General features: G+C 42.5%; 1 protein-coding gene across 2 annotated transcripts in view; it reads left to right on the forward strand.

Moving 5' to 3' along the window:
• The first annotated feature begins 2,945 nt into the window (after positions 1–2,945).
• The window catches only part of LOC135517763 (SH2B adapter protein 3-like), a 59,975-nt gene continuing 36,144 nt past the window's right edge, over positions 2,946–26,776 (forward strand). The window contains exons 1-2 of one of the 2 annotated variants that reach the window (XM_064942391.1): positions 2,946–3,021; positions 18,050–19,024. In XM_064942391.1, the coding sequence (XP_064798463.1) occupies positions 18,077–19,024 (948 nt within the window). In that variant the 5' untranslated portion in view covers positions 2,946–3,021; positions 18,050–18,076. Of the gene's footprint in view, positions 3,169–18,049; positions 19,025–26,776 lie in introns of both variants that reach the window. The other variant, XM_064942479.1, reaches the window with a different exon arrangement.

Consider the following 26,776-nt stretch of genomic DNA (forward strand, 5'->3'; position numbering starts at 1 on the left):
TCTAATTCTCTCTTTCTCTCTCTCGGAGGACCTGAGCCCTAGGACCATGCCCCAGGACTACCTGACATGATGACTCCTTGCTGCTCCAGTTTCAACTGTTCTGCCTCATTATTATTCGACCATGCTGGTCATTTATGAACATTTGAACATCTTGGCCATGTTCTGTTATAATCTCTACCCGGCACAGTCAGAAGAGGACCACCCCACATAGCCTGGTTCCTTTCTAGGTTTCTTCCTAGGTTTTGGCCTTTCTAGGGAGTTTTTCCTAACCACCGTGCTTCTACACCTGCATTGCTTGCTGTTGGGGTTTTAGGCTGGGTTTCTGTACAGAACTTTGAGATATCAGCTGATGTACGAAGGGCTATATGAATCAATTTGATTTGATGATTCTGCCGGACTCTGGAAGAGTTTAGCCCGTATGAAGCCCCCAGAGTCCGAGTCGATACCAAGTCTCAAACGGAATAGGCCACCGTGTTGACTGGGTACTTGGCAAAATATAGCTAGCTAGAGTTCATCGCTTGTTGGTTAGCTACCTAGCCAATGTTAGCTCTCATCTGACTGGTATAATGTTACGTTAGCTAGCTAGCTAATCAAAACAAAACCACATTCATTGGCTAGTTACAGTACCTTGCATGTTTGTTAGCTAGCTTTTAGCTGACTGGTGTTAGCCTGCTACAGAGGCTAGCTGCTGAACTTTGTACAAGCATGCTAACGTTAGCACGGTAACATTAGCTACCTAGCTAATCAAAATATCCATTTGCATTTATTGATTAACCTCCGTTTGAATACCACCATATAGCTAGCTATATACAATAGTCTAGGTTTGTTCGCATAGACTTCTTACAACTGGCAGCATGGTGCAGCTGTGTCGTTGCCAAGCAACCAAACCTGTGTTAGAACTATGCGTTTCATCGGAAAAAGACGTTAGCTTTGTCACAAAAAGGTAGCATGTGAGAGCTATAAATTATATATTTAATAAAAAACTCTTGCACCTATACATTTAGTAAATCTGGGCTTTTTTAAATTCCAACGATCACTTTATGGACGCTGTAGTGTCGTCGTTCTCATCTGAAGTCTAGAATTTGAGCTAGGTAGGTGCAAGAAATCGTAAAACTCAATCGCTAATGACACTGTTAAGAATTCCGGTATGTGAATCTTAGTAATGGACAGACGGCTCACGAGGAGAGTGTTTTGAATACCTCCAAGTTGCTTGCGAATTTTTAAAATCCAGATTGGTGTGATATTGGCTTAGATATGATGATAGGGAGATTTTAATTTAACACTGAGTTTCAACCAATATCTATGTAAACTTTGTTTAAATTCTGCTGTCTGTATTCTGTCTTTAAATGTTGTCTATCACTAAGCAGCACCGTATCACCAAGTAAATGGTTGACGAATAAAGGTGATTCTGACTTTTTAACACTAGTCTTAATTAACACTGTTGTCTAAATACGAATTCAAATAACTGCGTATCTTACAGCATTGAATAATTTTTGTAACTTTATTATTGTACATCTCACTTGTTTTTCCCCAATATATCAATACGAAATAAACTCGGGGTTTTATCAGGTCCTTTAATAATAAAAGTTATATTAAATGCTTAGGCTATCGTCAACTTGATGTGCAACATCAACATGCACTCGACCGCGGCAATTTTGACAGCGGAAATGATGAAGACAAAACTTTTTTCCGCGTAGAGTTTCATCTGTGTGAAGCCAGCAAAGCCAACCAACAGCTTCTGGCAACAAACATGCTACGATTTCTGCAAGATCCTTTCAAAATATAAGTCCCGCGAATTAAAGGCATACAATAAAACAAAGGCCTTAATATTGGAGTAGTTTATGTTAGATTCTCATTTATCATTATATATACACCCAAAATATTTTTCAACTTTCATTCAATACCAACAGTTGGTAATCGTTTTGGAGGATGTGCAAGTTTAGCTTGTTCTGCAGGATTAAATAAAACATTTTTTTGACTTCTGTAGAAATAAATTCTAAATCAAATCAAAGTTTATTGGTCACATACAGAGATTTGCAGTTATTATCACAGGTGCAGTGAAATGCTTGTGTTTCTAGCTCCAACAGTGCAGTAATACCTAGCAATACAAAACAATACTACACAATTAATGCAAAAGTAAAAAATAAAGAAATTAAGAAATATCAGAAAGAGCAATGTCAGAGTCCAGAATATATATAATGGTATGTATAGACAGTATGGATACTATATGAAGAGAAAAGTAGTTATATAGGATGAGCCATGACTAGCCATGAAAATTATTGAAGTCAGATGTCTGTGCCATAAATCGATGATAGAGGTTTTGTTTAGAAGTTATACAATACCCCACTGTCAAACCTATGCCATGCTATGAGTTTTCTGCAGGACCGTGTGCCCATGGTCCCCAACCTCCAGCGGGCCCTCATTGATTTTGTGCTGATGTTTGAGTCACTCAGACAGCATATGAACATGGCTTTGGCAAAATGTTTAGAATTTCAGAAAATTGGCTTTAAAACTGCAAATTCTTTCCCAGATTATCTGCCCTGAATTGTTCCATGGGCTTGACACAGACATCATTTTGATTCTCTTTGAGGTTAGATATTGATTATGCAATAGTAAAATAAGTATTTTACTTAGGCTACATAACATTGTCAGTCATCATTTCCTGCAATACAATAAAATACAATTGTTTTGGTCACATACACATATTTTGCTGATGTTATTGCGGGTGTAGTGGAATGATTGTGTTCCTAGCTCCAACAGTGCAGTAGTATCTAATAATTCATAATACTTTCCGAAATGTGTCGTTGAGACCTCTGGCTTCATTAATTTTATTCACCGACGTCATGTTCGTGCTTTTTTCTTTCCTTTAGTTCCGTACTTTTATTGTGAAGGTTTTTCTAAAACGTCACCCGGAACTAACGACCTCGATCTCGCCAATGCTGCTGGCTTCACACCAGTCAGTTTCGTTCCTGAAAACACATTCAACATGCGAGAGAAAGCAACGGGCTTTTGGGCTTGCAGGTACATTCTAAGTATTTATGTATTATTATTATGTACCGAAGTTTGTTTTAGTTATTATAAATGTTTCACAACGCATATGGGTTATGCTACGTCCACGTTTTTGGTATGTCGTCGTGCTATGGGTGCACAACCAAGATAACAGAGAACGTGAGTATAGCCTATTGTCAAAAGAGTCTTGTGTCAAATTTGGTCTTGTTTCCGAAGTGCTCAAAACAGAGCGCCAATCGTTGGACTAAGTGTCGTTAAAAATCAGATAGCTTGCTTGTAGTTAATTGTCCACACATAGTAGCTAATTTTGGTAAAGTTTTATCATGAAGTCCAACTGTGTTTAGCTAGCCACTGTAGAAATGTGTACATTTCTGGATTAAATTTAAAGGGCCGTCCTCTCCATCCCCGACGTGACTTAATTACTGGTTTGCCAATTCTTTGGGTAGTTTCTTGCAAAACATTTGATAACTAGCAAAGATATTCTCAGGAAGACAACCACGTCAGACCACAAACGGGATTTAGTTAAAATTGCCAAACTTTGTGAATGGCGATGTATTACTGTTTTTACTGTCACACACCTGTGACCTGTTCAGCAAGTTAACGTTGTGTAACGTTAATTAAGTGTTATGTAAAACTAACATGCCTCCGACATGTTGAAATAATGTATATCTGAAACGTTTGCCTACTGAATGACATAGGGCTGCGTTCAGAAACAGTAAATCTTTCAGTATATGGAATTGGTATTGTTTTGAACACCTGGTTGGCATTAGTGAGTGAACATTGCAGATAGACATGGAATTATAAACCCGGTAGATTCTTTCTTGTCAGACACGCATGTGTTCTAGTACATGTCTGTATGCTGTACAAGATGTTGCCTTCCTGAATGTGGGCCCCTTCTAGCAACATTATGCAACTCTACTGAAGATAACCGAGCAGTAGTCAGCACAAAGTAGCCTGTACTTGTCCTTTGGTTTCTCAGATTGTGGTTGTTTTACAATTTCTTAAAATATGTCACTTGCTGCTTGGGGGGCACACACAAAGATCAGAGACTTGGAATCCATCCTGAATATCCCTTGGACTGGCTATCAGTGTCCTTCCAAGAACTATGGGCGAGCTTCGGCTGGATTTTCCCTTCACTAGAAGTAGCCTACTCTGTAGAGTCTCCTCAAACCGCTTTGTGACTGCACTTCAAACTGCATTTATTTATGCAAGTGTCAGTGATGTTTACTAAGGTGAATGCTTGGTGGGGTGTAAAACCAGCCTCAGCCTGAACCCCAAAATGTTAGGGTTTGGATTTTGGGCAATTCCATGGTAACGGAGTGATGCTGAGACTCGGATCTGTCACTTTAAAATGTCAAACAAAAATCAATAATTGCAAAGTTAAACAAACCATACAACTCTATGCACAAGGTCTATGTTTAACAATTTCCAGTGAAATTGTTAATAGAAACACATTTACTTGAAGAACAGTGCAGATATAAAGTTTGGTAATATAATGATGGCACGAACAGCACAAAAAATATTTGGTTTTCTGGTTGGTTGAAGGTAGTCCAATGCCTGACAAATTCATTCAAATTCGTTTTGCATAAGGCCAATGATTCTGACAATTCCGACAACAAATGTGTACAAATCAGAGGGCCGTTTTTTTAAAACTTCCAGGCTATACCAAATAGGAGCAAAAAAGCCTAGAAAGTTGAAGAGCGGTGTGCATGGTTTTAGGAGAATGTGACATCAATACGTAGGCCTATCTTTTGCAGAATGTTCAGTTATGTCACCATCATTTACAGTATGACTGTATTGGTGGATTTTGGTACCAGCTCACAAAAACCTGTTTGGGAATTTTTTTGTTCTTACCTATGCTGGTTCCCAAAACTACTTGCTATAGCCTTATGTTTGAAATGTGTACACAAGCTCAATCGGCAGAATAAATGGCGTTCTGATGAGCTCTGTTGTGGGTGACTCGCATGTAAACATCAGTCGTACACATGATTACAGGATGCAGAAGAGAGGAACAATTGGGGAAGCTGGTGCTGTTGCACAATTCCTTTGTTATAGACTTAAATCAAAACAATAATTATCTCATCAAACCTAAAGGCCTAAGAGGTGTGTCAGAGCGTGCTCGTCTGCCTGAACCCAGCTTTTATACACAAAACAAATCCTATGTTTTTCTCTTCAAAGTAGAGGTGTGCGTCTGGTGAGATGAAGTGATGAAAGGACTTCTTTAAAGTCTCTTGAAGGGCAAAAGGAACTGTATCACTATGTTCACCTCTGTTCTAAACCTGCCACGTGTGCAGGTTTGTATGTGTTCTAGTTGCATGTTGTTAGGCTATGATGTTTCTTGCATGCCTACATGTATGCTTGTCTATTCCTGGTGCTTTTCACATCTCAAGCCCTTTGCAGACTCTGAAACTTTTAAGGCCGTAAGCACACATGGATCAGCTTCTGCCATGCATGAATACATGTCCTTTTAAAGAGATGTTATCACCAACTATGCTTTCCGTTCCATTAAGCATTAACAAGATTTCCATAGATTTCACTGGTGCACGAGCTCTGACCCTCATCGGCCCTACAGTAATGTAAGTGTAGATCAGTGTTTCTCAGCCTAGAGGCACTGCTGCCTAGTATGTTGCTGACCACAGTGACCGGCCCCTCTTATTAGGGCCTAAGCTAGTTTTAATGTAAGGCTGTCTTCTACCTCAAAGGAATGCTTGTGTTGCGCCCTGGTACTTGAAGGTCATGAAACAAATAGAGAGAGAGAGAGGCTGAACTCCACACCCTCACAGTAAGTTTGGACCCCTCCCACAGGGGAAGAGTGTGTTGTGATCTGAGTTGGTGATATGCAAACCCTCTCTCGAGCCCTGTGTGTTTGAGATGAGTGCTGCTCACCGGCAGACAGCTAGGGAGGTTTGCTATGTGGTGTCTTTAGGCCTAATTGACAGATGCCTAGGGAGGTTTGCTTTGTGGTGTCTTTAGGCCTAATTGACAGATGCCTAGGGAGGTTTGCTTTGTGGTGTCTTTAGGCCTAATTGACAGACGCTTTGTGGTGTCTTTAGGCTTAATTGACAGACAGAGGTTTGCTTTGTGGTGTCTTTAGGCCTAATTGACAGATGCCTAGCAGGTTTGCTTTGTGGTGTCTTTAGGCCTAATTGACAGATGCCTAGGGAGGTTTGCTTTGTGGTGTCTTTAGGCCTAATTGACAGATGCCTAGGGAGGTTTGCTTTGTGGTGTCTTTAGGCCTAATTGACAGATGCCTAGGGAGGTTTTCTTTGTGGTGTCTTGAGGCCTCACTGACTTGACGGCTAGACGGCAGTAAAATGACAATAGCTAGACGGGGGTACAGAGTCAATGTGCATGGGGGACCCGGTTAGTTGAGGTCATATGTAGGTAGAGTTATTACAATGACTATGCATAGATGATAACAACAGAGTGTCAGCGGTGTAGAGGGGGCACTCCAGTACTGCTTGCCATGCGGTAGCAGAGAGAACTGTCTATGACTAGGGTGGCTGGAGTCTTTGACAATTTTTAGGGCGTTCCTCTGACACCGCCTGGTATAGAGGTCCTGGATGGCAGGAAGCTTGGGCCCAGTGATGTACTGGGCCATTCACACTACCTTATGTACTGCCTTGCGTTCGGAGGCCGAGCAGTTGCCATACCAGGCAGTGATGCAACCAGTCAGGATGATCTCGATGGTGCAGCTGTTGAATTGTTTGAGGATCTGAGGGCCCATGCTAAATCTTTTCAGTCTCCTGAGGGGGAATAGGTTTTGTGTTGCTCTCTTCACGACTGTCTTGGTGTGCTTGGACCATGTTAGTTTGTTGGTGATGTGGACACCAAGGAACTTGAAGCTCTCGACCTTCTCCACTGCAGCCTCGTCGATGAGAATGGGGCATGCTCTGTCTTTTCCTGTAGTCCACAATCATCCTCTTTGTCTTGATCACGTTGAGGGGGGGATTGTTGTCCTGGCACCACACCACCATGTCTCTGACCTCCTCCCTATAGGCTGTCTCGTCGTTGTCGGTGATCATCCTACCACTGTTGTCATCAGCAAACCTAATGATGGTGTTGGAGTTGTGCCTGGCCGTCCAGTCACGAGTGAACAGAGAGTACAGGAGGGGACTGAGCACGTACCCCTGAGGGGCCCCCGTGTTGAGGATCAGTGTGGCAGATGTGTTGTTACCTACCCTTACCACCTGGGGGTGGCCTGTCAGGAAGTCCAGGATCCAGTTGCAGACAGAGGTGTTTAGTCTCAGGGTCCTTAGCTTATTGACGAGCTTTGAGGGCACTATGGTGTTGAACCCTGTGCTATTCATTGACTACAGCTTTCTCACATAGGTGTTCCTTTTTTCCAGGTGGGAAAGGGCAGTGTGGAGTGCAATAGAGATTGCATCTTCTGTGTATCTGTTGAGGCGGTATGCAAATTGGAGTGGGTCTAGGGTTTCTGGGATAATGGTGTTGATGTGAGCCATGACCAGCCTTTCAACGCACTTCATGGCTACAGACGTGAATGCTACTGGTCGGTAGTCATTTAGGCAGGTTACCTTAGTGTTCTTGGGCAGAGACACTATGGTGATCTGCTTAAAACGTGTTGGTATTACAGACTCTGACAGGGAGTGGTTGAAAATGTCAGTGAAGACACTTGCCAGTTGGTCAGCGCGTACTCGGAGTACACGTCCTGATAATCAGTCTGGCCCTGCGGCCTTGTGAATGTTGACCTGTTTAAAGGTCTTACTCACATCGGCTGCGGAGAGCGTAATCACACAGTCTTCCGGAACAGTTGGTGCTCTAATGCATGTTTCAGTGTGTTCCTCGACGCGTGCATAGAAATAGTTTAGCTCATCTGGTAGGCTCGGGTCACTGGGCAGTTCTCGGCTGTGCTACACTTTGTAGTCTGTAATGGTTTTCAAGCCCTGCCACATCCGACAAGCGTCATAGCATGTAGTATGATTCGATCTTGGGCCCATATTGACGCTTTGCAGGTTTGATGGTTCGTCGGAGGGAATAGTGCGATTTCTTATAAGCTTCCGGGTTAGAGTCCCGCTCCTTGAAAGCGGCAGCTCTAGCCTTTAGCTCAGTGCGGATGCTGCCTGTAATCCATGGCTTCTGGTTGTGGTATGTATTAGAGGTCGACCGATTATGATTTTTCAACGCCGATACCGATTATTGGAGGACCAAAAAGGCCGATACCGATTATTCGGCAGATTTTTTAAAACAATTTATTTGTAATAATGACAATTACAACAACACTGAATGAACACTTATTTTAACTTAATATAATACATCAATAAAATCAATTTAGCCTCAAGTAAATAATGAAACATGTTCAATTTGGTTTAAATAATGCAAAAACAACGTGTTGGAGAAGAAAGTAAAAGTGCAATATGTGCTATGTAAGAAAGTTAACGTTTCAGTTCCTTGCTCAGAACATGAGAACATTTGAAAGCTGGTGGTTCCTTTTAACATGAGTCTTCAATATTCCCATGTAAGAAGTTTTAGGTTGTAGTTATTATAGGAATTATATGACTATTTCCATCTATACCATTTGTATTTCATTAACCTATGACTATTGCATGTTCTTATAAGCACTTTCGTATTGCCTGTGTAACAGTATAGCTTCCGTCCCTCTTGTCGCTCGAACCAGCAACACAACGACAACAGCCACCATCGAAGCAGCGTTACCCATGCAGAGCAAGGGAAACAACCACAGGCTCAGAGCGAGTGACGGTTGAAACGCTATTAGCGCGAGCTAACTAGCTAGCCATTTCACTCCGGTTTCACCAGCCTCATCTCGGGAGTTGATAGGCTTGAAGTCATAAACAGCGCAATGCTTGACGCACAACGTAGAGCTGCTGGCAAAACGCACGAAAGTGCTGTCTGAATGAATGTTTACGCTCCTGCTTCTGCCTACCACCGCTCAGTCAGATACTTAGATACCTGTATGCTTGTATGCTCAGTCAGATTATATGCAACGCAGGACACGCTAGATAATATCTAGTAATATCATCAACCATGTTTAGTTAACTAGTGATTATGATTGATTGTTTTTTATAAGTTTAATGCTAGCTAGCAACCTACCTTGGCTTACTGCATTCGCGTAACAGGCAGTCTCCTTGTGCAACGAGAGAGAGGCAGGTTGTTATTGCGTTGGACTAGTTAACTAGTTAACTGTTGCAAGATTGGATCCCCCGAGCTGACAAGGTGATAATCTGTCGTTCTTCCCCTGAACGAGGCAGTTAACCCACCTTTCCTAGGCCGTCATTGAAAATAAGAATGTGTTCTTAACTGACTTGCTTAGTTAACTGACTTGCTTAGTTAAATAAAGGTAAATAAAAACAACAAAAAATCGGCGCCAAAAAATACAGATTTCAGATTATGAAAACTTGAAATCGGCCCTAATTATTCGGCCATTCCAATGAATCGGTCAACTTCTAGTATGTATGGTCACTGTGGGGATGACATCATCAATGCACTTATTGATGAAGCCAGTGACTGATGTGGTGTACTACTCAATGCCATCGGAGGAATCCCGGGACATATTCCAGTCTGTGATAGCAAAACAGTCCTGTAGCTTAGCATTTGATTAATCTGACCACCTTTTTATTAATCTAGTCACTGGTGCTTCCTGCATTAATTTTTGCTTGTAAGCAGGAATCGGGAGGATAGAATTATGGTCAGATTTGCCAAATGGAGAGTGAGGAAGAGCTTTGTATACAGCTCTGTGTGTGGAGTAAAGGTGGTCCAGAACTTTTTTTCCCTCTGGATGTACATTGAACATGCTGATAGAAATTTGGTCAAACGGATTTAAGTTTCCCTGCATTAAAGTCCCCGGCCACTAGGAGTGCCATCTCTGGGTGAGCGTTTTCTTGTTGGCTTATGGCGGAATACAGCTCATTTAATGCTGTCTTAGTGCCAGCTTCTGACTGTGGTGGTATGTAAAACAGCTACAAAATACAGATAGTGTGGTCTACAGCTTATCATGAGATACTCAACCTCGGGAAAGCAAAACCTCGAGTCTTCCTTAGATATCATGCACCAGCTGTTATTTACAAAAATACATAGTACGCCACTCCTTGTCTTACCAGACGCCACTGTTCTATCCTGCTGGTACACCGTATAACCAGCCAGCTGTATGTTGATAATGACATCGTTCAGCCACGTCTCCGTGAAGCATAAGATATTACAGTTTTGAATGTCCCATTGGTAGTTTAATCTTCCTCGTAGATCATCTATTTTATTTACTACTGTACACATGCATGGCAAGAGAGAAGACTATGATTTGTGTGTGCCTGTGTACTATGTTGGAACCCATGTGTTGAGGTGGGGGGGGGGGTCTTTGTGTGTCTATGGAAACAGTAATGAGAGACTTGTTTGTTTTTGTAAGTGGATATTGATTGTAGGCCTATAAGTAGGTAGTGTAGCCTACATGCAGTGCTGTTGTGGTTCACTTGAGTGTTGGGGCTCTCTACTCATTGTGAATGAGCTTGGAGGTTCATGCTTTGAAAATATGAGGAACTTCAATTGATAAAAGACAGAATCATTGAAAGATTTTGTGTATGTTTGGTGGGGGTTATCAAGAGTCAGCAGCCTACAGGAAGTGGAGTGGAGAAGCGGAAGTAAGAACTCTCAAACATAGCTCAGACAGTGAGGGGGAGTGAGAGCAGGCATGTGCACAGACAGGGCTCTCTACCTGTCCCATTACCCTTCCAGTCTCTAAAGTGCCCTTTTCAGTGGCTGTTCAATTTCCCCCAAAATGATATATATTTTAAAATACATTCTTTAGCATTGTTGTTCAACCCACTGCCCTCAAATCGTCCTTAAATTATCATCTATGCTTCAGAACCAAACAGTTGTGCGTCTTGATTGTTGACCAAAGACCAGTCCTGCATTGGTGCACAAAGGCAAGTGCGCATATCCAGATTATTGACCAGAAATAACTTGTTTCATTTTCTCCCATTTTTGCCTGCCAAAAACAGAGTAGGTCTACGTTTATCACCCATATAAAATACAGTTTAGCAATCTACTACTGACTCATCTTAGCCAGAGCAATCTACTACTGACTCATTTTAGCCAGAGCAATCTACTACTGACTCATCTTAGCCAGAGCCATCTACTACTGACTCGTCTTAGCCAGAGCAATCTACTACTGACTCGTCTGAGCCAGAGCCATCTACTACTGACTTGTCTGAGCCAGAGCAATCTACTACTGACTCGTCTTAGCCAGAGCCATCTACTACTGACTCGTCTTAGCCAGAGCCATCTACTACTGACTCGTCTTAGCCAGAGCCATCTACTACTGACTCGTCTTAGCCAGAGCCATCTACTACTGACTCATCTTAGCCAGAGCCATCTACTACTGACTCGTCTTAGCCAGAGCAATAGGCTACCTGGCGATTTGATTGATCATTTTTACATTTCAGATAGGCCTAGCTTGGGTGGCTACTGGCTATAGATAAGCAGCCGGAACATCGCACCGCCTTCAATATTATTGGATGATATTTGTGAGGAAGAACTACCTGGCTGTCACTCTGCAGGCAGGCTGCCTTCCAAAGACATGACGCGGTGCAGACAGAACGTGCTTTTCTCCTCTACAAGTTGGCCGTGTGACTTTTCTTGCTCTGGACTCCAGAGAGATGACATGATATACAGTGCCTTCAGAAAGTATTCTTAATTACTTTTACACATTTTCTTATGTTACAGCCTAAATTTAAAATGGATTAAATTGTATTTATATTTTTATCACTGGCTTACACACAATACCCCATAATGTCGAAGTGGAATTACGTCTGTGTAGACATTTTACAATTTTTATTTAAAAAATGAAATGTCTTGAGTCTAAGTATTCAACCCATTTGTTAGCCTTAAGTTCAGGAGTACACATTTGGTTAAACAAGTCACATAAGTTGCATGGAATCACTATGTTCAGTAATAATGTTTACCATGATTTTATAGATGGGTGAGGTTATTTAAAAAAAATCAATTTTGAATTCAGGCTGTAACACAACAAGTGAAATAAGTCAAGGGGTATGAATACTTTCTGAAGGCACCGTATCCCAAGCTGATATTGGCTGCTAACATGAATGACTTTCAGCTCTAAATGCAGGTGTAAAACACAGTTTATTTCTGTAGCCTAGATGTTTATGGCTGTAATAACAGGCTACATTTGCACAGGGATTATGCGAGCATGTTTGCAAGCTTTGTATCATTCCTTTTGGGGGGTCGTGGGTCAAAAAGTTTGAAAACCACTTGGAAACATGATGGTGACAACAAATGGGGTTGGATATGGTCATGGTAGGCTACAGTATTTCTGACCATCTTCTACTTTGACTGGAATTGTGTCGGTCATTGGTAATAAGTGCAGCATTTATTCCAGTTCAAAATAGTTGAGCAAAATACTTTACTCATCTGATTACTGCCTTCCCCTCTTCTTGTAAGAATTGCTCAACTAGTGGTTCCTTGGACCAGTAGCCTAACAGATGGATAGGGAACCCCTGGTTTGACGTATGCTGACTACTCTGTTTGAGTTCTGATAAGAGTTGGCTCTTGGCCTGTTTCTTGGCATATGACCGTGTAGCTTACTTGGTGAGTGACTGATTTAATTTGCGTGAGGAGTGAAGTAACTTGTTTGTCTGGTAGTACTGAGCCCACTCCAATGACCTCCATCCCTGCGTGCCCCAGGGCTGAGTCCACTCCAATAGCCTCCAACCATCCGTGCGCCAGGGCTGAGTCCACTTTAATGGCCTCCAACCACCAGGGCTGAGTCCACTCCAATGGCCTCCAACCACCAGGGCTGAGTCCACTCCAATGGCCTCCAACCATCCGTGCCCCAGGGCGTGTCTTTTATGAGGCGTGGGAGGTGTCCTCTTTCATTCTCCACTCGGTTTGATAAATAATTGTATCATTAAATGCATTATGAAATAATTACATTCAAATTATTTTTTTATAGATTTTTGAATGGAAATTTCATAGCCCAAAATAGTGAACATTCAATTGCCAAAACAATATTCCATCGTCTCTGTCAGGTAGACATCACTAGGACATTTCTATGAATGGTACAATATTTCAGTTGTGTATATTACTTTATTATTTTTCATTCCTTCAAAGTCATCCTCTCATTTCTGCTCAGGCAGCAGCAGTCAGCCAGACAACGTTGTCTCTGTTCTCCCCATACTGTACTGTCTTTGGTCATCCTATTTAACTCACCTGCTGAAGTATGCTGCAGAGCTGTCTGGCAATCATTTTACTAGTTCTTCAAAGTAGATACGGCATACTTTCATGAACTGTCTCTATCCCTCTCTCTTGTGGTTGTGTACTTTCTTCTCTCTAATGCGGTTCGCGGGCTGCGTGCATTCTGTGTGCATCTACGTAGCAGGTGTAGAAGTGCATCCATCTCTGTCCGAGCCGGAAAGAGCAGGCGCAATAGATTATGGTCGTTGTAGTTATCACGTTTCCGCGCTGAACTAGGTTAAACAACTCCCTTCAGCCCAGCGTCCCACATACTTCTTGACTTGGTTTTTCTCATGAATGATTTGATTTCTCTCTAGAGAAATGGCATGTTTAGGTTTTCATGATGAATAAAGGGGTACTTGAGGTAAATCATTTAACCGGAAAGTACCTGCTTAGGTCAGATGGTTCAGTAGTAGGGAGGGGCTAAAATCTACTGTCTTCACCAGTTCAGATTTTGCCACTTCCTCCAACCAAAGTAAACAAAGTAGCTAGCAAACACACACAAGATTTGCTTCTGCATTCCCAAATTAAAACTTTCATGGTGTTTGTTAGCATAGCATTAGGCTACGAGATATGCGTGTGCTTGCTGAAGCATGCCAAATGTGCTTTTGTACTGTAGAACAGCTTATTTCTTTTATTTTTATTGCATTTTTTTTATTAGTGTGCTTGCTGAAAGCAAAAACACTTGTTATTCGCCACACCTTTTGTTATTGGCCTATCAATTTTGCCTTAAACACCATAACAGTAAAAGCTGCCAACACCTAAACAACTTTCACAACCATAAATACTTCAGGACAAGCAAGCACACACACTTTCTTTAGGAAATGTTATTGTTTCTGTATAGTAAACTGTTAATTCCGTCAGTTCCCTCTCTCACCCCTACCTGTCTGACACAGGGAAAATCTTTACTTGTTCCCTGAATTTGGCTTGGCCTTCCCTACTGCATTCTCTATTTTCTAAATCTGTGAAATTGTTGAGTTGTTTCAGTGAGTCATAAGAATAGCCACATTGTGTTGTGTGGAGCTTGCATTGTTGTGAGTAAGCATGTTGAAGGACTGTGGACAAAGGTTAGGAATTATGGCCCTCTTCTGCCAAAGTGGAATCCACTACTTTGGTAAAGTACCCATAAGCTCCTAGAGAGGTAGAGAAAAGGTCCAGTTGCCATTGAGATATAGGCTTATCCCACTAGAAGCCTATACTTTACAACCACTTTTTCATAATATATATACATTATTGCTTTACGCACATAGACAAAGTTGACGCAGAAAACAGAACATCCCAGCCTACACATCCAGGCCTATACAGATATGCTCTCGTTGCTGTGGAACGGCCAGCTGACAGACCCGGCTCGTTGCTGTGGAACGGCCAGCTGACAGACCCGTCTCGTTGCTGTGGAACGGCCAGCTGACAGACCCGGCTCGTCGCTGTGGAACGGCCAGCTGACAGACCCGTCTCGTTGCTGTGGAACGGCCAGCTGACCGACACACTTTGTGTTTCAGCTTCCTATCTGGCTCAGGGTAGTGAGCTGAATGAAAGCTGGCTCCCACAGTTTCCAGGCCAGGATACTGTAGGGTACGGTTTGTGTTGGAGACGGTTGCCAGGGCAGGGCAGGGCAGGGTTTCCTGTTCCTGAGATTGCTGCCTTAGTGCCACTGGTCGCTAGAGCTTTCTTTTGTCTCAGTGAGTCTGCCACCTGGGTTCTCTCCCTTCCTCCGAGAGCCAGGCCAAAGCACATGAGGCTTTTACATGCCCACTTCTCTTGGTTCCCTGCTTGTCAGTGTTTTGTACTTCCTTAGAAACACCTTGCATTCAAACACCAAACCTGTGCAATTCAGAGAATCAACAACACTGTTTGGGATTGGACCAAAGTTATTGTGTGGTAATAGGGGATGGCTACTCTGACAGTTGTTCATGTATGCCAATAGTACAGGGTAGATGTCTTTCTCTTGCGTAAAACAGCCTTAATAAAACAGTCAGGATTCTCTCTGTGTCATGCTGGGTTCAAGGTGAGTGTTTGTCATCTGACTGGGATGAGCTCTTCACTGGGTCCATTGCAGCAGGCTTGAGGAGGGAGGGATCTTCTGTCTCCTCCATGGCCTAAAGTAACCACCGTTCCCAACGGGGGTCACAAGGAACACTGTTTATTGTGTGAGCACAGATACTAACCTATGAGATATAATTAGGTCCACCCTGTTTAGAGGGCTTCCACTAGGACAAGGTGAGGGTTGTGTTGCTGCTCTGCCTCCAGTAGGCCAGACAATGTCACTGGAGGGCTAGGACAGTGTCACTGGAGGGTTAGGGCAGTGTCACTGGAGGGGTTAGGGCAGTGTCACTGGAGGGGTTAGGGCAGTGTCACTGGAGGGGTTAGGGCAGTGTCACTGGAGGGGTTAGGGCAGTGTCACTGGAGGGGTTAGGGCAGTGTCACTGGCGGGGTTAGGGCAGTGTCACTGGCGGGGTTAGGGCAGTGTCACTGGCGGGGTTAGGGCAGTGTCACTGGCGGGGTTAGGGCAGTGTCACTGGCGGGGTTAGGGCAGTGTCACTGGCGGGGTTAGGGCAGTGTCACTGGCGGGGTTAGGGCAGTGTCACTGGAGGGGTTAGGGCAGTGTCACTGGAGGGGTTAGGGCAGTGTCACTCGGCACACGGCTGAGCCTAAAGGAAATGCAGGGGGACAGACAGCCTAGGGCGAGGCAGGCACACAGTGAAGGAGAGGAAGTGTGTCTTACAGTGCTGGAGGCTGCTGAGTCATGGCTGGGCTGGCTACACTGATAGAAACAGCCATCTGGGGGCCAGCGGCAGGGGTGGGAGTACCAGCGGGAGCATGCGTACAGGGGCTTTGGGGGCGGAGAAGAATGGTAGTGGGACATTGATGGTTGGTGATGCAATATTTCTGGATGCTGTCAACGCCTCTGACACACATTGTGACGTCTCTGTCCACCGTGTGAAAAACACATCACGTATGGTGGAGGTTTTGAGTTTCATCAGCCTTGGTCTTCTATCTCAAGTGAGGGAGAGGCCATAGAGAACAGCCTCGTGTGTTTATTGACACCATTAGGCCTTAACATGAGACCCTCCTCTTGAATAAGGAGAAGTGCCCAGTTGTAGCATCCATTTGAGAAATGCTGAAGCCAACTTCCTCAATCTGCCCTTCATTCACTCTCACATTACTATATTGGCTCCATTCATGTGGCCTTTTCCCGGTGTAAAGCGTATAAAACTCATCTGGGTTTAATCTAATCAGGTTTTTATTGCTCTCCTCTACCCCCACCATGCTGCTCCCTGCCTCAGCTCTCATTAACAGAGGGGGAGCAACAGAGATGTGGGGTCCCAGTAACAAGGATTACTGTTGTTTCTAACCCTCAGCAGGCAGCGGAACAGGGAACAAGGCAGATCTCCGTTTTGGTTTTGTAATATTACATATTATTCAAAAACCAACAAAACTCAATGCTGGAATTATGTACTTTCATGGTGTATTAAACAATAATTTCCACGTTGCTGCAAAGTTGGAAAAATTGTATGTAGGTTAGGGTCTACTGGTAAGGAAGTATTTCACTGTTAGTCTACACCTGTTTTACAAAGCATGTGACAAATACATTTGATTATTCATAAGACAAATTCAATTTATCAGAGTTAGGCCTATTTGCGTCATCAAATCACATGTTATTTGTCACATGCTTCGTAAACAATAGATGCAGACTCACAGTGAAATGCTTACTTATGGGTCTTTGCCAACAATGCAGAGACAATATGTAGAACTAATAGAAACATAATAAATACACAATGAGTAACGGTAACAGGGCTGTATACACTGGGAGTATCGAGTCGATGTGCAGGGGTACGAGGTCGTTGAGGTAGATATGTAAATATTTCTAGGAGTAAAGTGTCAAGACTCCTGTATCATCCAGGGTTGAGCCTTTTTACTCATTTGTCTAGTTGAGGCATGACGTTCTTGTCAATGTAGACTACCTTTCACTAATTAGGGTGCTAGCTCAAAGCAAGAATACTCAATCTTACATGTACTCTTAATATTATTTGCTTTCTTCCATAAGCTCCAGTGCTTGAACTGATTAAAAAAATAAAAAGTGAAACTGCCACATCTGTTTGGGATATTACACCAACAAAGGAGTCACTGCAAACAACCACCACTGTTTACCCCGTCAGACATCAATGCACGTGCAATAGAACAGTAGAATAGGTCCAGAATCTTTCTTTAACAAGCTGCTCCACTCCATTTAGTCAACAACAACAATAAGGCGCTGGGGGAGAACAGTCTCTACTATAGCCATATTCGCATTAAATTCAATGCATTTCCATGGCCATAGTGATAAATAGACTTACTTTGCTACAACTATAAATACTTCAAGACAAGCAATCAAACACATTTTCTTCAGGAAATATACTTTTATAGTTTGACTCAGGCTACTATAATCATTTGGTCTCTACATTAACTTTTTCTCTGGTTGAAATTCAGATTTAGAGCAATCTTCTTCATGATGGATGTAGTGTGTGTTTGGCCTATCTCCCAATAAATCATATGACATCATTATTAAGTGCAGCAGTTAGTTAACCTGTAATCAAATTGGATTTGTTGAAATTAGATTTATGGGAGATAAATCTCCTCCGAATGTCCGCGTGTCGTACATGGTACATTTCCCCTACTTTGGTCTTTGGTGTCTGTTAAAGTAGAAGGTTTTAAGTTGAATTAAATAGACCTTTGGTCTGTATCAATTGTTATATCTCAAATGTAAGTGAATGTATTAAAATTGCTCCTTTTTAATAATATCTCTCTCTCTCTCCCCCCCACCAACACATCTCATTTGTAGTGATTCTCAGCTGTTCTGGTTACTGCAATGAATGGTAACACTATCCATCAGGCTACGACCACAGCTTTGGTTGCAGTGCCTCGTGGCTGGAGGGAGTTCTGCGAGTTGCATGCCATTGCCACGGCCCGAGAACTAGCCAACCACTACCGGAACTTTGCCAGGGAGTGGCCAGTGCACGATGTCGTCCCAGCGGACAGCTTCTCCAAGCAGTTCAGTGAGCTGTTCCAGCAGCACTTCCACAGTGAGGTGGCCAAAGAACTCCCTGCATCGACCCCTCCCCCCATGATGGGCCGGCTCCACATCACCACCTCCTCCGAGGCGCTGGACTACAGGGAGGCGGGCCGGTCTGGCGTTCTGGCCCCAAAGACGGAGCCCGTGCCGGTGAGCCGGGAGCAGGGGAACCCCATCTGGTGCTCGGCAGCCAACCCGGTGCTACGAGCTCGAGCTCCCATCCAGAGCCGCAGCCAGGAGGAGGTGACTGTGTCAGAGGGGCGGCCTGCGTCTGAACGGTACATCCCCACCTCGACTTCCTTCACTGCTGCTGAAGTTACACACTTCTCCGTCAGCCAGATCAGGAAAAGCGTGCGCCGTCTCTTTAAGAAGCACCCGCCCCTTCAGGACCTGCAGCCCAGCAGGCTGGTGGACAGGGGAATGGGTGGGGCGCTGGAGGAAGTGATGGCCTTATCGTCGTCAGCGCTGACTGGGAACCCCTCCCACGAGACCACGCCCTCGGCCTCCCCCACGTCCACCCACTTCCTAGAACGGCTGAATAGCAGGTTTGTCCGTAGGCAGAGTGGGAAGCGCAGGCCGCAGGCTGCAAGCAGCTGCAAGGAGGGCCAGCTGAAGTACCTGGTGGTTGACGACACTATCTCGGACACACAGCATCGCTGGCAGCGCTGCCGCCTGCTTGTGAGGAAGATCAGAGAGGGCCTGGCAGGAGAGAGGTTCCAGCTGGAGCTCTACGACCCCCCCAAGGTAAACTAAAGCCACCTGATTCCAGCTGCTGGACTGGGCTCTCCCCTACCACTAAATTCATCTGATTCTTTCTGTTGGGCTTTTATCTTATCAAATTGGGCTTCGCCTACTGTAGGTAATTGCTGCTTTAGGAGTGCTGATCATTTAACAGTGACGTTTCTGACCAGGGTTTGGTTGTCCCTGGTAGGTCCCCTACCCATGTCCTATACCAATTTCAAAGGACTTCTATTATTCCTATCTGACGATTGTTTTGTTTGATGACGATTGTCTTGTTTTGTGAGAGGTGCGTGAGAAATGAACATAGTTTAGGCTGCTCCACCTACACTGGCTGTCAAATGCAAATGATCTAAAGCTTGACGTGAACGTTTCAGTTCAGCTGACCTCCCACACTTTCCTGTCTCTGCTGCAGTAACCATGTTGGGCTGTTGTTTTGAGTGTTAACATTAGTAGCTTCTGTAGAGAAGCCTGATATGTAGCCTATATCAAGCCTCTGTACTGTCAGAAATATAATCTGCATGCTACGGAGCAGAAGTGTTACAGCGTCTGTTTCGAGGTGTACTCGTCTGAACGGAAGGAGAGAACCACAGCTGGCCGGGCCAACACACAACCCCAGAGAGGGCAGTGAGTGGGGAGGCTGCTCTATTCACACACCCAGTTTTACGTAGCCTGGGGGTAGTAGGCAGCCACACATAGTAGGCTGCCCATGTCAGATTGTCAGAGCTGGAAAACCAAGCAACCTTTTTAGAGAACATTAAAACCAGACATTTGTAAACCAGTCGTGGATGTAGACCCGAGAGTTTTTGATTAAGCACAAGGCTTTGAAAAGGCTGTACAAATAATGTATATTTAGAAGGCAGCTCTGCCAGCATCTGGTGTTTTATCACAACCAAGTTCACATTTGTTGCTAAAGACTGTTTGAGAGATGTAATGCTGAAGTTCCATTAAGTCTTCCACTCAGAAGTGTGTGTGTGTGTGTGTGTGTGTGTGTGTGTGTGTATATAAAGGCCTTGCACTATTTCTGTGGAATCTTGGCAATGCTCAAAGCCAGAGAATATCTGTAGACCGTAGCACACAGACATTAACATTCCCTCATACTGTAGAGGCCCTCACAAATATATATATATATATATATGAACGTTAAAGGATCACTTTACAACAACAAAACACGTTTAGTATTTTGTTCATTAGTCAACTGTTGATATGGTCCCAAAAAATTGGCCATGTCAGCAGTGATGTTATCAAATGATATAAAACGCATCATCACACCACTCACCATGCGTTCTTACCCGGTCATTCATATGTGTTTCTCTCTCTCTCTCTCAAATAGATAATAAACAGAATTTCTGATTTGTTATTTAACAGTAAACATATCACTCACAAAGTTTCAAAAGAATATTGACATTTCAAATGTTATATTAATGCTATGTACAGTGTTGTAACAATGTGCAAATAGTTGAAGTACAAAACTGTACAAAATGGACAAATGCATATATACTGAACAAAAATATAAAACATGTGGAGTGTTGGTCCCATGTATCATGAGCTGAAATAAATGGTCCCAGTAATGTTTAATACCCACAAAAAGCTTATTTCTCTAAACTGTTGTGCACAAATTGGTTTACTTCCCTGTTTGTGAGCATTTATCCTTTTCTAAGATAATCCATCCATCCTCAAATCAAGAAGCTGATTTAAACAGCATGATCATTACACAGGTGCAATTTGTGGTTGCGGGAGGGGGGGGGGGGTGAGGAATACTTATGTTTGTAATAAAGCCTTTGTGGGGCACTTCAATTGACTGATTTCCTTCTATGAACTGTAACTCAGAAACATATTAGAAATTGTTGCGTTTGTTTTTTTGTTCAGTATAGTTTACATTTACAATGTTGTTTGTGCTTCACTGGTTGCCCTTTTCAGTGTAATCTGAGGGAAATATGTCTCTTTTAATATGGTCATACATTTGGCAGGAGGTTAGGAAGTGCAGCTCAGTTTCCACCTCATTTTGTGGGCACATAGCCAGTCTTCTCTTGAGAGCCAGGTCTGCCTACGGTGGCTTTGCTCACTGAGTCTGTACATTGTCAAAGCTTTCCTTAATTTTGAATCAGGGAAGGACATTCTACCAGCACTTACACAAATGACTGAGAAATTGATGATAAAATGATTGTGTGGGCTGTTTTGTTAGACTTCAGTGCGGCTTTTGACATTATCGATCATAGTCTGCTGCATCTGTGTTATGGCTTTACACCCCCTGCTATATTGTGGATGAAGAGTTAACTGTCTAACAGAACACAGAGGGTGTTCTTTAATAGAAGCCTCTCCAACATAAACCAGGTAGAATCAGCAATTCCCATGGGCAGCTGTCTAGTCCTCTTGCTTTTTTCAAGCTTTACTAATGACATGCCACTGGCTTTGAGTAAATGACTCGACACTATACATGTCAAAACTTAGCGAAGAGGGGCAGTTAGTTTCAGAGTGGGTGGCAAGGAATCATTTAGACCTAAATATTTAAAAAACCAAGAGCATTGTATTTGAGACAAATAATTTACTAAACCCTAAACCTCAACTAAACCTTGAAATAAATCATGTTGAAATTGAGCAAGTTGAGGTGACTAAACTGCTTGGTGTAACCATGGATTATAAACTGTCATGGACAAAATATATTGATACAACAGTAGCTAAGATGGGGAGAAGTCTGTCTATAATAAAACGCTGCTCTACCTTCTTCACAGCACTATCAACAAGGCAGGTCCTACAGGCCCTAGTTTTGTCGCACCTGGACTACTGTTCAGTAGTGTGGTCAGGTGCTGCAAGAAGGGACTTTGGAAAATTACAATTGGCTCAGAACAGGGCAGCAGGGGGGGCCCTCGGATGTACACAGAGAGTTAACATTATATATTATTACATATTATTAATATCTCCTGGCTCAAAGTGGAGGAGAGATTTGAGTTAATCACTACTTGTATTGACATGTTGTAGGCACCGAGCTGTCTGTTTGAACTACTGGCACACAGCTCGGACACCTGCATACCCCACACGAAGTGTCTTAACAGTCCCCAAGTCTGTTGTAAGACCCCAAGTCCAGAACAGACTATGGGAGGCGCACGGTACTACATAGAGCCATGACAACATGGAACTCTATTCCACTGATGCAAGCAGTAGAATCAGATTTTTTTTTAAACGATATAAATACACTTTATGGAATAGTGGAGACTGTAAAGCAATTCAAACATTTGGTTTTGAAGATATGTGGTAGTGGTGGAGTAGGGGCCTGAGGGCACACAGTGTGTTGTGAAATCTCTGAATGTTTTGTAATGTTTTTAAAATTGTATAACTGCCTTAATTTTGCTGGACCCTAGGAAGAGGCAGCAACTAAAGGGGATCCATAATGAATACAAATACAGTGGTCAGGCATTCTCCCACTGTGTACTCTCTGTTTAGGGCCAAATATAATTTCAGTTTGCTCTGTTTTTTGGTTAGTTCTTTCCAATGTGTCAAGTAATTATCTTTTTGTTTTATGATTTGGTTCCGTCTAATTGTGTTGATGGGGCTCTGTGGGTCTTATTGTGTTTGTGAACAGAGCCCCAGCACCAGCTTCATCTCTCTGTAGGTGATGGCTTTTGTTATGGAAGGTTTGGGAATCGCTTCCTTTTAGGTGGTTGTAGAATTTAACGGCTGTTTTCTGGATTTTGATCATTAGCGGTTATCGTCCTAATTCTGCTCTACATGCATTAATATATTTTTTTGTATGTTGTACACAAAGGATATTTTTTGTAGAATTCTACATACAGTGTCTTTCAATTTGTTCTTTGTCCCATTTTGTGAATTATTGGTTGGTTAACGGACCCCAGACCTCACGACTGTAGAGGGCAATGGGTTCTGCAGGGCCGGTGCCAGAATGAATCAGATGGACGGGCATTTTTTCACTGGACCTCCTGTGTGCGAACGCTTGCTCATTCACACATTTTGTTAATGGGTGTTCGTAATGAAGACCTTGTGAGTTTCAAGTTTAGGGAAACGTATAATTTATTCTACCGATCTGGGTGCCAGTTATGATTATTTTTAAATGTTGATTTTCGTGGAACGGTTTCATTTCAATAATAACACTTTCCTGTGGTTAGTCATAAAAATCGGAATTAAAATTATAAAAATCTAAGTTAAAATTCAACTAATGCAATAGCACCATCCTTTTCCATATGGACACATTGATACACCATGTCGGCTAAAGACATTTGGGCATGGAAGTCCGAGATATCGGAGTCAATCACCACCTTCCGGAGACACCTGAAACCCCACCTCTTCAAGGAATACCTAGGATAGGATAAGTAATCCTTCTCACCACCCCCCCCCTTAATGATTTAGATGCACTATTGTAAAGTGGCTGTTCCACTGGATGTCAGAAGGTGAATTCACCAATTTGTAAGTCGCTCTGGATAAGAGCGTCTGCTAAATGACTTAAATGTAAATGATATCTTAAAGGGCAGTACAGCAGTAGGCCTATAACTTCCATTGTCAACTCGGCCTAAAGTCGACATAAAAACTGTAGAAAATATCCTGATGAAAGATCCAGGATTTTCAATCACAGTAATCTCTACTCTGCATATCTGCCTGCCTTTCTGTCTTGACTTGAGCTATCGTTAGTGAAGTGCATCATTGTATCAACTCAGCAGGTTGGCATCTCAGGCGTGTCAAGTAATTATCTTTTTGTTTTCTTATGATTTGCTTCCCATTTGTGTTGCTGTCCCACTCAACGTTATCATGGCAGAAAAACTACACACATACTCATTGCTCACATGGAGCACTCCAAACAAAAGACAATGGAAAAAATGGATAACTCCTTAATGATTGTTATGAATTAAATCAAAACTTGTTTCTCACAATTGTAGCAGGTTGTGAACTCTGTAAAGAATGTTTCCACTATGAGAACGATAAAGGATGGGGATTAACAATACATCTACTCGGCCTACTGGTTACGTATGTAATGGGGAATTGATCAAATAATCAATCAAAGGGCAAACAATACACACAATTAAACAATTTAATGTACAAGAATTGGCGGGAGACAGTGGGGCACATCCTGGAGAGCTGAGGGTATACATTCTGGAGAGGGATGCCCATATCTTCGTCACACATCACTTTCCTTGTCTCAACATTTTAAAATTAGACTCAAGACACATTATCTTCACACTTTTTGATATGCTTTTCATTGACAACCGCAACTTACAGCTAGGCCTATTGCCACGTGTGCTGCCCAAATGGCCTACTTCCTAAATAGGTTGTAGGCCTATGCAATAGTCCAGCTCTCTGGGAAAGTATTTGTATTATTTTATTTAGACAGGAGTAATTATATAATATTGGCAAAACTTCTATTTACTTTAGGGGAAGCCAGCATCCAAACAGTGCACTGTGCAACCTCCAACTTTCCTTTCTAATTCACAACTGGCTGAAACCAGAGACTTGTATATAATGACGAGATGCTCATGTCTCTGCCCTAATAATGTGAGTCATTGTCCCAAAGGCGGAAATGCAAGTGACAAGCTTAGGTCTGCATATTATGCCCATAAAATCGCATTGTCTTATTTTGGACAGATTTTGGCGAGAGTGAGGTCTCTTGCTTCGCCTCGTCTGCTGAAACTAGCAAGTGAAACAGCACTGCTCTGTCTTACTGTATCTAGCCAATGTATCTGATGCTGTTTGTCCAGAAAGAGTATGACATGCCATCCGATAGATGGTCTACACATAGGGAGACAGATGGGTGCTGTTTCTCTCGCTCTTGGTCAAATAAATTATCAATATTTCAATATTTTATTTGGATATTAGCCAAATCCTAAATGGGATGTCGAATTGTATGTTTGTTTTGATGACGTTGAAGGCCATTGTTCTCTTTCAGGTTGTTCACTGCTTTGTGGAAGTAACCTGTGGCGCTGATGTTTAGGCCAAGGTTTAGTTTTTTGTGTGCTCTAGGGAAACGGTGTCTAGATTGATTTTGTGGTCTTGTCAACTGGACTTTTTTTGGAACACCATTATTGTTGTCTTACTGAGAGTCACTGTCAGGGCTCAGGTCTGACAGAATCTGTACAGAAGATCTTGGTGCTGCTGTAGGCCCTCCTTGGTTGGTATTTTATTAGGATCTCCATTAGCTATTGCAAAAAACAGCAGCTACTCTTCCCGGGGTCCACACAAAACATGAAACATGACATAATACAGAACATTAATAGACCATAACTGCTCAAGGACAGAAATACCTGAAAAAAGGCACATAGCCGACATATCAAAACAGAAGCACCAGATAGACATTTGACTTCAGATTCTTGTAGGGTGTGGCCGGGTGCTGCTGACTGTTCTAGTGCCCGCGCCAATTCATTAATGTTTATGTTGAAGAGGGTGGGCCTCAAGCTTCATCCCTGTCTCACCCCACGGCCCTGAGGAAATAAATCTGTTTTTTTTTGCCAGTTTCTGCACACAGATTTTAGAATGTTTTCCCCTGAACACCGCTTTCCAACAATTTATATTGCAGACCCTCATGCATGAGAAGACTTGGCTTTGTTTTTGTTTGTCAATTAGGGTGTGCAGGGTGAATATGTGGTTTGTCAAATGGTAATTTGGTAAAAAGCTAAATTTGACATTTGCTCAGGACATTGTTTTTACTGAGGAAGTGTAGGATTCTGCTGTCAATGATAATGCAGAGGATTTTCCCAAGGTTGCTGTTGATGCATGTCCCATAGTAGTTTTTGGGGTCAAATTTGTCTATTTTTGTAGATTGGGGGGGGGGGGGGTCGTCCGTCCTTGGTTCCAAATATTGGGGAAGATGCCAGAGCAGTTAAAGAGTTGTTAAAAATGGGCAATTGGAATTTGTGGTCTCTATTTTCAAATTTCATTTAGGATACTATCAACACTATCAACGCCTTTTTGTGATCGAGGGTGTGTATTTTGTCCTGTAGTTCATTCAATGTAATTGGAGAATCCAGTGGGTTCTGGTAGTCTTTAATTGCTGATTCGAAGAGTTGTTTTTGCTGTTTATTCTTCGTTATAGAGCCAAAAAGATTGCAGAAGTGGTTTATCCATACAGCTCCATTTTGGATAGGTAACTTGTTTGTGTGTTATAATTTTCCCAGAAGTGGTTCTATTCTATGGATTCTTCAATTACACTGAGCTAGTTTCTGACATGCTGTTCCTTATTTTTCCTTATTGTATTTCAGTACTGTTTTAGTGTTTCACCATAGTGAAGGTATAGACTCAGGTTTTCTTGGTCTCTGTGTTCTTGGTTGATGAGATTTCTCAATTTCTTTCTTAGGTTTTTGCATTCATCAAACCATTTGTCATTGTACATTTTTTTATGTTGTCTGCTTGACATTTTTTGATTTGATAGGGAAGCTGAAAGATAATATTTAGGCTTTCTACTGCCAGATTTTCATTATTGCAGTGAAACGTTTTATCCAGGTCTAAAAGGGATTGAATTTGTTGTTGCCCAATAGTTTGGTTTCTACGAGGCTTGGGCGGTATACCGTATACCTGGGTATTATGAAAAAGCCATGGGATGGTTTTTCAAGAATGTCAATACCGTTAACTTTTTCTTTTTAGTTGATGTAAGAAGGGCTATAATTATTATTATTTTTTAAATCAAATTTATTTATTAGACCCTAGTTGCTTGTTTGTTTACTAGCACACAACGTCAAGAGACCGGAGCCTTATGAGTCACTATGATCTAATTACAGTATGGAATTCACAACTAAATGTTTGCCAGCTAAATATCTTAAC

Source organism: Oncorhynchus masou, chromosome 1 (assembly GCF_036934945.1).
Source record: "Oncorhynchus masou masou isolate Uvic2021 chromosome 1, UVic_Omas_1.1, whole genome shotgun sequence".
Classification (NCBI taxonomy): domain Eukaryota; kingdom Metazoa; phylum Chordata; class Actinopteri; order Salmoniformes; family Salmonidae; genus Oncorhynchus; species Oncorhynchus masou.